Here is a 12,713-nt window from a genome sequence, read left to right on the forward strand (position 1 = left end):
CAATTTCCCAAGTATGTTTGGTGTTAAATATCCCTTCCCCTACATCCTTTGTGCCACCCTCATGCATTTTCCTTCTTGGGTTAATAGCAAATAGTTTTATGAAATATTTAAATATATCATGAGCATAAATGTACATGTAAATTCATACATATATACATATATATACATGTATATATATATATATAATTTTGTTGATTCTGTGTTGGGATGTTTGTGATAATTGAGGTATATATGTATTTATCTTCTCATGGTTAAGTATACATTTTAATGTTGGATATCTTCTGACATTTTGACCATTCAAAATATTAAATTTTGTAAAGAGATTGAGTTATACTTAAAATAAGATGTATGTCTATCAAATTGACAATATATTTTACATTTTAAATTTCATTGCTGATATGACTGTGAATGTGCTTCAGAGAGGTTCAACAGAAGGAAGACCAACTTTGAATCTGAATGACACCGTTCCACAGGCTGATGTAGAGTCTTAAGAAAAAGAATCAAAGAAGAAAGAACTGAGCACAGGCATTTGTCTTTCTACTTCTTTATTGTGAACTCAACATAAAATAATACCTTATGCTCCTCTTTCTACCAAATTCACTACTTTCCATGATAGACTGTGCCTTCAGACAGTGTTACAAGACTTTTTTTTCTACTTTGAGTTGTCTTCATCAGATATCTTGTCACAGAAACAATTTTTAAAAATCTACCAAATGATTCTCCATATTTCCTAGGTACCTATGCTTTTCCTGATTTCTAGAATATGAAGTCTGTCTCTCTCTGCTTAATCCCTTATAATTCTCTCTCTCTCTCTCTCTCTCTCTCTCTCTCTCTCTCTCTCTCTCTTTGTGTATGTGTGTGTGTGTTTGTGTGTGTTTCTGTTTCTGTGTGTGATTATGTGTATGTTTATGTGTGTATAAGTGTCTGATTTTGAGATAGCTTTTTTTTCAAATGCATGTTTTAAAAATGTTTCCTCTAAATTTGTAGTAGTATTTTTTTTTTTTACTATTTTCTATCAAACAAAAAAACAGTTTAAAACAATGACTTTCTGAAATTTGCAGGCAAATCGTTGGAACTGGAAAAAAATCACCTTGAGTTAGGTAACCCAACCCAGAAAGACAAAAATGGTAAGTACCCAGTTATAAGTACATATTATTTATAAAGGACAATCAAACAATCAGACAAAAAGGCTAAGAAATAAGAAGTGAAGGGAGAACATAAGGGTCTTTCTGGGAAAAGGAAGTTGACTAGATTTAGCAAGTGGACTCTGGATGAGTGGAATTGGTAACAAAAGGGAAGATGGCGAAAATAATGGGAGAAACATCTGAAATTTATGGAGACTAATACAAGGGAAACTTAATGGAATCTATGACAGTAACCCTAGCAAATTCTCCTAGTACTAGGGCACAAAGAGCCTGAACTGGCCATCTTCTGAAAGCAGCAAGGCCTCAAGTTGCTTTGCAACTCCATCTATTTAGGTGGTGGTGGTAATTTTATTCTTGATCTGTAACCAGTGAATATTCATGGGAAGGGAAATGGGTAAGAGGGCAGTGAACTTACCTCGAAATATTAGACTTGGGTACAAAAAGACAGAGCAAATGGTAGGCCACTGTCAGAAATTCCTATGGAGCTTGAGAGCAGAGAATACTTGGAGAATCTAGGGTCACATAGACTGGTATACAAAGTTGCCAATAAACCTTGTCTGAAACAAGGTAAAACTCAAGAATTGACAGCTAAGAACTCTAACTATCCACTTCTGCTGTGGAACTAAGAGAAAATACAAACACTCACAAAACCACACACCTTACACACACACACACACACACACACACACACACACACACACACAGAGTATAACCACACAAAACATACAAATGTGGCATTTATTTTACAGTGTCATTGCTTACTTAATATACATCTGGTACAAAGTACAAGCTCTCTTTTAGGCATTAGACATTTGTTACACTAAACTGTCAAATGACTCATCTTCACCCTCACTTGACAGTAGAATGGGACAACAAACAGATTAATAATTCAGTATTTATATTTCCAGGAGCCATTGAGGAGAAGCTCCATACTAGCAGGTGTTTTTCTGAGATGGATTTTCAATGGAATGTAGATCTATGACAGTTTCGCTTTTTTTTTTTTTTTTTTCTTTTTTTTTTTTTTTTTTTTTGGTTCTTTTTTTCGGAGCTGGGACCCAACCTTAGGCCTTATGCTTCCTAGGCAAGCGCTTTCTACCACTGAGCTAAATCCCCCAACCCCGACAGTTTCGCTTCTTTAGGTAAGGCTGATAAGATTACATTTTAGGAAACATTCCACCTATTAATATGCTTTTCCTAGATGGGTCCTGGAATTATATATTACTCTTCACTGAATAAATGCTGTTCAGAAGCTACATGTTACTTCATGTGCAGATGAAGCACTGAGTATGAAACCCTGCTATCATCTTATAGAATTCTACAGATCAGTGAAATTTGTGGCAATTTCTCATGTGACGGTGGTATGTGGATGACTGGCAGAAGCTTTTGTTACACAGAAAGCAGGTGTAGGGCTTTTCTCCAGTGTGAATCCTCTCATGAGCCTTCAAGTTTGTCTTGTGGCTGAAGGGTCTTTTGCATATATGACATTCAAAAGGCTTCTCTTCCTTATGGATGATCTCATGAACTCGGAGGTCTGATTGATTATAGAAGCCTTTATGACATTCAGAACAGAAAAATGACCTCGTCTTCCTGGTTTTTTTCCGGCGTGCTGAATGATTATAGGGATATTTAAAGGTTTGGGGACATTCACCACTTGTGTATGTATTGAGGTCTTTCTGGATTCTCTCTTGATGAACTTCACAGGTAGAGTTTACCTTATTGCTTTGTAAAAGTTGTAAAGTCACAGAGGGAGGAAGGTCTGGCCTGGTAAGGAACCCTAGTACCTCCACTGGGGCACCTTCTTCAGAAGGTGCCCTTAAGGAATATTCTAGGGGCCTGGAGGTGCCTTGAGTGGCTCTTATTAAATACTCGGTGACTCCATAAGAAGCGCTGCTGTCTTTCAACTCATCTGCCTGAATTGGAAAAGAGACCTGCTCATTTGCAGGACTGCTAACACCATGATTTCCTTCACGAGCATTTGAGGAACTGTAACAGCCATCATCACTATTTTTAGTCTTGTGTGGCCTGGAGAATAATCCTGGTTTTACCTCCGTAGGGACAGTTTGAGAGAAGCATGTCCTCAGGGACTCTATTGGGTACTTGGAAGTGACTTCAGTTGTCTTTCTGGCACTCTGGGTGACTGCATAAGAAACAGCTTTAGCTTTAGGCTCAGCATACTGATCTATTTGGATAATGAGAAGAGGACTCCTCTCCTCTCCAGAACTATTAACACCACTATTTCTTTCACTAGCATTCCATGGATTGTTGCAGGTATCTCCACTGTTCTCATTTCCTGTGAAAATAAGATAGTCTATGAAACTGTGTCCCAGAAGGGATTCCCGCACAACACCCCTCTTCTGTTCAGCTTTTAAACTCACCTGTTTCCATGAACATGTCTTGGGGTCTCTGCAAGTGTGACTGTAAATTCTTTTGTTTTGGCATTGCTGTTGCTTGCTGTTGTTTCAAATGTTTGATGACTTCTTTTAAGGGCATGTTTTCAGAAAAAAGGGCTGTCTGCCCCTGCATCGAGACACAGACCTGTAAACAAAGCCAAGTGACCATTGTCAATGAATCTGTGGATGACAGAAAACCTTCCCTCAGTCTGCTTACACAGGATCACTGGCCTATAGGTTAGCTCATGTGTCTAGCCCTCATATCTAGGAGTAGTATCCTGGCATTCACAAATTCTCTTCTCTAAAGTCACTATCTACCCTGTGTCTGCAAATATTGTGTCACTGTATAGAAGAAAACAAAAGGTTTCCTATAAACTTTGGCCCACAATATTTTCTTCAACTCTTCAAATCATTAAAAGATCAGATGAATTTTGACTAATTTACAAATAGGAAGATCCCCTTCAAAAAAAGTTGCTGCTTCTTGCAATCATTGTCTCTTCTCCCACCCAAGATATTGTAACTATTACAAACTGACTCTCTTAGTGTTGTGGTTTGCCCTGAAGTTACTGTATTTTGATGCTAATTCCACTGCCACAAGGACAGCTGCCTAGTCAAGGACTCAGAACTCAGGTGACTTCACCAGAACCACCTCTCCATTGAATTTGTAAAGTACAGGTGAAGGGCAGGCACAGGATAGAAGGAGACCTGTCATTGGAGGAGAAGGAAGGATGGGCGGGAGAGAAGTTTGAAGGAGGAGGAGGAGAAGAGAAGAGAAGGGAAGACAGGAGAGAGGGGAGAAGCCATGGCAGGTGATGTTAAGATTCTGCTCTGTGTATTTACAGCTTGTTATCAATGTTCTTAAGGGATGGATGGTACCGGGCTTTGTATGTTTAAGTGGGCAATTATATCTTACCAATTGGGTCAAAGATTATTGTGTTGTGTGTTCCTTTATGTGGGGGTTTGAGTGTAGGAAAGTGCGGCTGGGATGTGTTTCCGCCAAGATATCTAGCAGATATCTGAGCACCGAGGTGTAGACCCAGTGGGGATAAAAGACAAAAAGATAAAAATACATCATTTATTTTTATATTTTTACAACAACATCTTAGGGGGAAATGACCATGGTTTGGCAGGAAAAAACAAAAAGAAAAGGAATCTGTATAGTAGGAGGGCATAAAGGAGCCCACAAATTGTCTGATACAGCCTTTAGGCCTCTGGCTTCAACCAGGACAGATCAACAGTTTGCCTGCTGCTGTGAAGACCCCTCAGGCTGAAGACCTCCCAGGAGATCTGCTATAGCCATGGCCACAGGTTTTCCAGAAGACCTGCAGCAACCCAGGGACACCAGAGGCAGGCTCCAGACAGAAAAACCCAGGCCAGTAAACATAAGTTATAATTAGACAGCAAGAGGCAAGCACAAGTCCATAACCAACAAAAGCCAATGCACTTTGGCACCAACAGAATCCAGTTCTCCTACCACAGCAAGCCCTATATACACCAATTCACTTGAAAACCATGATGCTAACATAAAATCCTATCTCATGAAGTTACTAGAGTCCTTTAAAGAGGATACCCACTGAAAGAAATACAGGAAAATACACATAAACCGATAGAAGCCCTTTAGAAAGAAACAGATGAATCCCTTAAAGAAATATAGGAAAACACAGTCAAACAGATGAAGGAATTGAACAAAGTAGCTCTACACCTACAAAAGGAAGCTGAAACAATAACGAAATTAAAAATGGAGGCAACCCTGGCAATCCAATATCTAGGGAAGAGTTAAGTTGATACAGATACAAGCATCAACAACAAGATACAAGAGATAAAAAACAGAATCTCAGACATAGAAGATACCTTAGAAGATATTGACACAACCATCAAAGAAAATACAAAACATAAACTCCTATCCCAAAACATCCAGGAAATCCAGGACACAATAAACACATAAAACCTACAAATAATAGCAATAGGAGAGAGCAAAGATTCCCAGATCAAAGAATCAGAAATGTTTTCAAAAATTATAGAAGAAAACTTGCCCAACCTAAAAAAAAATAAGTAGACATAAATGTACAAGAAGCCTATAGAACACCAAACAAATTGGACCAGAAAAGAAAATTCTCTCTTCACATAATACTTAAAACATTACATGCAGAGAACAAAGAAAGAACATTAACAGTAGTAAGGAAAAAAGTCAAGTTATATAAAGGCAGATCTGTCAGAATTGTAACAGATTTTAACTGAGACATTAAATACCAAAAGAGGGGGCTGGAGAGATGGGTCAGCGGTTAAGAGCCCCGACTGCTCTTCCAGAGGACCTGAATTCAATTCCCAGCAACCACATGGTGGCTTGCAACCATCTGTAAAGAGATCCGATGCTCTCTTCTGGTGTATTTGAAGACAGCTACAGTGTACTTATACATAATAAATGAATAAATCTTTTAAAAAAAAGTCAAAAGAGAATGGACAGAGGTCATGCATACCCTACAAGAACACAAATGCCAGCCAAGGCTATTATAACTGGCAAAACTCAATTGTTATATATAGAGAAACAGAAATATTCTAGGAGAAAAACTAATTTAAACAATGTCTATCTACCAATCTAAACCTACAGAGGATTCTAGGAAGAGAACTCCAACACAAAAAGGGTACCCACACCAAAGATAAAACAAGGAGTTAATCATCACACAAAACCAAAAGGAGAGCATCACATATACAGAATGCACTTACAACAACAAACATAACAGAAACTAACAATCATCTCTGTTTAATATCTGTCAAATCAAAGAACTTAATTTCCCAATAAAAAGACATAAGCTAACTGACTGAATACTGAAGCAGGATCCCACATTTTGCTGCATACAAGAAACACACCTCAGTGACACAGATAGACACTATCAGAGTAAAAGACTGGAAAGTCGGGGTTGGGGATTTAGCTCAGTGGTAGAACGCTTGCCTAGCAAGCGCAAGGCCCTGGCTTCAGTCCCCAGCTCCGAAAAAAAGAAAAAAGAAAAAAAAAACAAAAAAACAAAAACAAAAAAAAAAGACTGGAAAGTCTTCTAAGCAAATGGTTACAAGAAACAAGTGGAGTTGCCATTCTAATATCCAATAAAATAGACTTTCAACCAAAAGTTATCAAGCAAGATAAGGAAGGACACTTCATATTCATCAAAGGAAAAATCCACCAAGAGAAAGTCTCAATTCTGAACATCTAAGCCCCAAATGTAAGGGCAACCATACAAATATTAAAAAACCAAAAGAAAACAAAAACAACTTTCCTAAAGCTCAAAACACATGGTGAAACACACATAATATAGTGGGAGACTTCAACACCCCACTCTCACCAATAGACAGGTGATTGAAACAGAAACTACACAACGACAAAATGAAACCAATATAGGTTATGGACCAAATAGATTTAAAAGATATACGCAGAAGATTACACCCTAAAACAAAAGAATTATACCTTCTTCTCAGCACCTCATGGTACCTTATCTAAAACTGAACATATAGTCAGTCACAAAACAAGCCTCAAGAGATACAAGAAGATTGAAATAATCACATGCATCCTACTAGATCATAATAGATTAAGGCTAAACTTGAATAACAACAAAAACAACAACAACCAAAAAACCCCACATAACCATGCACACAACTCTCTACTTAATGACATCTTGTCTAGGAAAGAAAGAAAGAAATTAAAGATTTTCAGGAACTCAATGAAAATGCTGACATGGCATTACCAAAACTAATGGAACCCAATGAAAGCAGTGTTAAGAGGAAAATTCACAGCACTAAGTGCCCTGGTAAAGAAATTGGAGAAATCCTATACTAGCAACTTAAACAGCACACCTGAAAGACCTAGAACAAAATGAAGCAAACACACCCAAGAGGAGTAGATGGCACAAAACAGTCAAACTCAGGGTTAAAATCATCCAAATAGAAACAAAGGGAACTATACAAAGAACCCACAAAACCAAAAGCTGGTTCTTTGAGAAAATCCACAAGATAGATAAACTCTTAGCCACACTACCTAAAAGGCATGGAGATAATATCCAAATTAACAAAATCAGAAATGAAAAAGAAGACATAACAAGAGAAACTTAGGAAACTCAAATAATCATCAAATCCTACTACAAAAGCCTATACTCAACCAAACTGGAATGTCTAGATAAAATGGATGATTTTCTAGACCAATACCAAGTACCAAAGTTAAATCAAGAGCAGATAAATATAGAGGGAAGTGATGATTCCCTAATTGGCACTTGATTGTGTCAATAGAGAAGGCAGAAGTCAATTTCTGGGTGAAAGGAAATAGGTGGGACTTCTGGGTTCCAGGAGCAGAAAGAAAGGATGGAGTTGTTCAGGCCAGACAAAAATGGACAGGAGAAAAAGGAAAGATGGATCCATTGATGGTGGCTTGGCAAAATTAGCCAGCAGAAATGGGCAAATTGGAATTGAGGCTTTGTAGGGAGCCATTCTGAGCTATACAGTCACAAAGGATGTGGGGAGCGGGTGTGGCGGCAGTCCCAAGATGGCGCCCGGGACTGCAGCTAAGTCTCATGACTAGCACCTGACTTCCTCACACACCTGAAACTAGCCACATCCATTGTGAGAGCTGCGCAGGCGCACCATGACGCAAGATCAGGCCATGTGACGTGGACCTATGAACTGAGACTATGCAGTCTGGACTGAGGAGGCAGAGTTGAGGGAGGATATAAGGGAGTGTGCTCCGGGGCTGGGAGGAGGAGAGAAATAAGAAAAGAGATTGTTGCTTGCATGCAGAAAAAGATTCCTGAATAAACTGCTTTGAGAAGAACATAGTGTCACTCCTTTTCTGTGGGACGGAGACGGAGGCGACAAAGCCTGAAGCAGCTAATCTAAGAGCTAAACCGGGATAGGTCAGAGGTACTAGGAAGGCAGTAGCATGCTTTTTAAAACTACATGTAACGAGTAAACTATATAAACAGTCTTATATGTCCTAAGACATTAGGAGGAGTCATTAAAAATCTTCCAACCAAAAAAAGTCCAGGGCCAGATGGCTTTAGCGCAAAAGTCTACTAGACCTTTATGAAAGAGCTAATATCAACTAACAACACTCCTCAAACCATTCCATAAAATAGAAACAGAAGGAACATTACCTAATTTATTATTCTATGAAGACACAATTACTCTGATCCCTAAACCACACAAAGACCCAACAAAGAGAACTGCAGTCCAATTTTGCTTTTGAATATCGATGCAAATATACTCAATAAATTTCTAGTAAACTGAATTCAAGAAAATATAGAAAGCATTATTCACCACGATCAAGTGGGCTTTATCCCATGGATGCAAGGTTGGTTCAATATATGAAAATCCATTGATGTAATCCAATATATAAACAAATTCAAAGAAAAAATCATATGATCATCTCCGTAGATGCTGTAAAAGCGTTTGTCAAAATACAACAGCTCTTCATGGTAAAAGTCTTGGAGAGATGAGGAATTCAAGCCCCATACTGAGACATAATAAAAGCAATGTACAACAAAGCAAGAGCCAATATCAAATTAAAAGGAGAGACACTTGCATCAATCCTCCTAAAATCAGGGAAAGGACAAGGCTGCCCAGTCTCCCCATATTTATTCAATATAGTACTCAAAGTTCGAGTGAGGGTAATTAAACAGACAACAAAAGAAGACCAAGGAAATACGAATTGGCAAGGAAAGAGTCAACCAGAGAACTTCTACAGCTGATAAACAACTTCAGCAATGGGACTGGATATAAAATTTACTCAAACAAATCAGTACCCTTTCTTTACACAAATGATAAATGGGTTGAGAAAGAAAATAGGGAAAAAGCACCCATCACAAAAGTCAAAAATAATATAAAATATAGTGTCACTCTAACCAAGCAAGTGAAAGATCTGTATGACAAGAATTTTAAGTCTCTCAAGAAAGAAATCAAAGAAGATCTCAGAAATTGGAGAGATCTCGCATGTTCATGGAATGGTAGGACTAACATAGTAAAAATGACAGTATTACCAAAAGCAATCTACAGATTGAAGACAATCCGCATCAAAATTCTAAAACAATTCTTCACAGACATGCAAAGAGCAATTCTCAACTTCTTATGGAAAAACAAAAAACACAGGATAGGTAAAGCAGTTCTTAACAATAAAAGAACTCTGGAAGTCAACATCTCTGGCTTCAAGCTGGACTACAGAACAATAGTGATAAAAACTGCATGGTATTGGTACAGAGACAGACAGGTAGATCAATAGAATAGAATTGAAGACCCAGAAATAAGCCAACACACTTATGGACAGCTGATCTTTGACAAAAACGCACAAAATATACAATGGAAAAAGAAAGCTTCTTCATTAAATGGTGCTGGTCTAAATTGCAGTTGGTATGTAGAAGAATTAAAATAGATCCATGTTTGCACTTGAAAAATACTCAAGTTCAACTAAGTCAAGGACCTCAAAATAAAACTAGATATACAAAATCTATACAAATTCTATTAGAAGAGAAAGTGGAAAGTGGGAAGAGGCTTGAACTTATTGGCACGGGGAGAGGGGATGATTTCCTAAACAGATCTCCAATGTCAGGCTCTGAGATCAAGAATTGATAAATGGGACCTCATGAAACTGAAAAGCTTTTGTAAGGCAAAGGGCATTGTCAATAGGATAAATTGCAAGCCTACAGATTGAAAAAAATCTTTACTAACCCTACATCCAATAGAGTGCTAATATCCAAAATATATAAAGAACTCAAGAAGCTAATATTCAAAAAATCCAAATAACCCAGTTAAAAATTGGGGTACAGAGGTAAACAGAATTAACAGCAGGGGAATCTTCTATGGTCATAAGCACATAAAGAAATGTTCAAAGTCTATCCTTTAGGGAAAGGCAAATCAAAATGACCCTCAGATTCTACCTTATACCAATCAGAATGGCTAAGATCAAAAACTCAAGTGACAGTACACACTGACAATGTGGAGAATGGGGAATACTCCTCCATTGCTGGTGGGATTGCAAACTTTTATAACTATTCTGTAAATCAATCTGGAGTTTGCTCAGAAACTTTGAAATAGACCTGAAAACACAGCTACACTATTCTTGAGCAAATAACCACAAGATACCCCACCATACTACAGGGGTACTTGTTCCAATATGTTCATAGCAGCCTTATCTGTGATTGCCAGAAGCTGGAAACAATCCAGATGTACAACAACAGAAGAATGGATAGAGAAAATTTCATTCACTTAAATGATGCAATACTATTAAGCTACTAAGAACAAGCTTGACATCACAACTCACACCCAACTGAAACCAGTCCAACAAAAACTTATGTCTCCACAAGATGCAAACTGCCTCTGTTCTTCAGAACATGACTGGCTTTTATGGAGGCAGTTTACTTGGATTTCAGTTTCAATCATGAAATTTTCAACTTAAAGCTCAAAGGAGTGAAAATGTGAAGTAAAACAAACTGTGAAATGACACCTTGTTTATAGACTTAAAAATGTAAATACACAGAATGGCATGGTAGTCAACACATTTAATTCAGTGCCTGGAAAACAGTTATAAATTCCTTGAGTTCCCATCTAGCCACTGCTACATAATGAAATGATGTCACAAATGAAAACAAACAAAAAGAAACCCCAAATAATCAACCATACAAACAAATCAACCAAAATGTAAATTAAAAAACCTAAAATAATAATAAGTTATTTGTACAGTGACATTCAGAAACCGTCTTTCAATGCCTGAGAATTATGCAAATCTAGACTTCAAAAGGAGTTACAATGTAATTACATCTGCATTAAATCTTTCCAGTTTAAAAGATACAAATTGAGGCATTAGTATTGATCAAGGCATTTCTTGTGAGTATATGATTGCCAAATACAAATGTGAGAGCCATATTTCAAAATCAGAAAACATACTTTATCATTTTGTCACATCAGTTTTCAAGGAAGAATATCCTAGTGTCATGTAGTAGACTATTTGGAAAGCCATTTAGGCACTTTAATCCCCAGATTCAACCTCATAGGTCCTGGTATCATAGGCTAATGCTGTCATACATATATTTAAGTGTTTGCTAAGGTCCCAACTCAATCCTCATGATTACAGTGTAAGTACTTCCATGACTCAGCCATATTCCAGACTCAAGGCATTTCTTCTAAACCCTTAAAGTCCAATTGTCAACTCCTCAGTCTCTCTGCCATCATCTTAATAAACTAAATTTAAATATGCTCATCAAAACATTGATGACCTTTCTACATTATTTATACTAATTTAGGACAGTGCTAATGCTTCCTTGTAAGACTTTTGGTGGAATGAATAAAATCTCACTAGTAACAAAACTGCCAAACTTTTTTACTTTTTCCCAAATCCAAATGACTGCCTTTCCTCCCAGCATAGCCATCTCACCCTGGGTACTCACCATGGTAGGAGGCTTCAAGCACTCATCAGTTAGCCCCTCCATGAATCTCCCCATATTCCTTCCACTTGATTCCCAGTTCTCTTTCAAGGCAAACTTGTCCTTGCAGTGCCCAGTGATGAGAAACTGCTCCAAGACCAATTGAGAAATCATCTGCTCCTTGCTCTGCTTTTCAGGTTGCAACCATGCAGTAAACATCTCCCAGAGCATCTGCAGCTCCTCCTTTGCCAATGAGCCATTGCCATTTGGTGGAAAGTTAAGCTGAGCACATGGTGAGGTATCGATGTCTTCTCCAAATTTCACAGCAGAATGCTGGTTAGGAATAAACTCTAAATTGTCTAATTGAAGGGCATTTGTCAGTGAGTCAAGATTAAATGTTTCTCTGACCTGTGAAGCCATTGTAGAAAGAATCCCAAGAATAATCCCACTATGGCACTTCAATATCTGTCTTGTGACTTTAGGATCACTTTCAATAGTTGGTGATGTGCAAAAGCTATAAATTTAAAAGAGAAGAGACATATAATAAAAGAAAAAATCAATTAAAATTCTGTCACAGTTTCATAGTACCTGACAGAAAATATTTCATACTAGTGTTCCAAAAATGCTTCCAAAGAACAAAACATAAAGAAGATGCAAAATATAACAATGCTTGACACACTAGGGAGAAAAGTTCTTTGTCAAAATGGGAAGAACATAAGAACATAGCAAAGTGTGAGGTAGCACAGGCCTATCTGTTTCAACTTTGGAAAAGGTGAATATATTGT

The 12,713-nt window shown here is 37.7% G+C and overlaps 1 protein-coding gene across 1 annotated transcript; it reads right to left on the reverse strand.

The window, feature by feature from the left end:
- Positions 1 to 2,467: 2,467 nt before the first annotated feature.
- On the reverse strand, positions 2,468 to 12,348 carry LOC116893424 (zinc finger and SCAN domain containing protein 4C-like). Its single transcript, XM_032895202.1, has 3 exons — positions 11,953 to 12,348; positions 3,521 to 3,680; positions 2,468 to 3,435 (listed from the first exon to the last, which is right to left on the reverse strand). The coding sequence occupies exons 1-3, from the start codon at positions 12,346 to 12,348 to the stop codon at positions 2,468 to 2,470; spliced, it is 1,524 nt and encodes a 507-aa protein (XP_032751093.1).
- Between the last annotated feature and the right edge of the window lie 365 nt (positions 12,349 to 12,713).

Source organism: Rattus rattus, chromosome 2 (assembly GCF_011064425.1).
Source record: "Rattus rattus isolate New Zealand chromosome 2, Rrattus_CSIRO_v1, whole genome shotgun sequence".
NCBI lineage: Eukaryota > Metazoa > Chordata > Mammalia > Rodentia > Muridae > Rattus > Rattus rattus.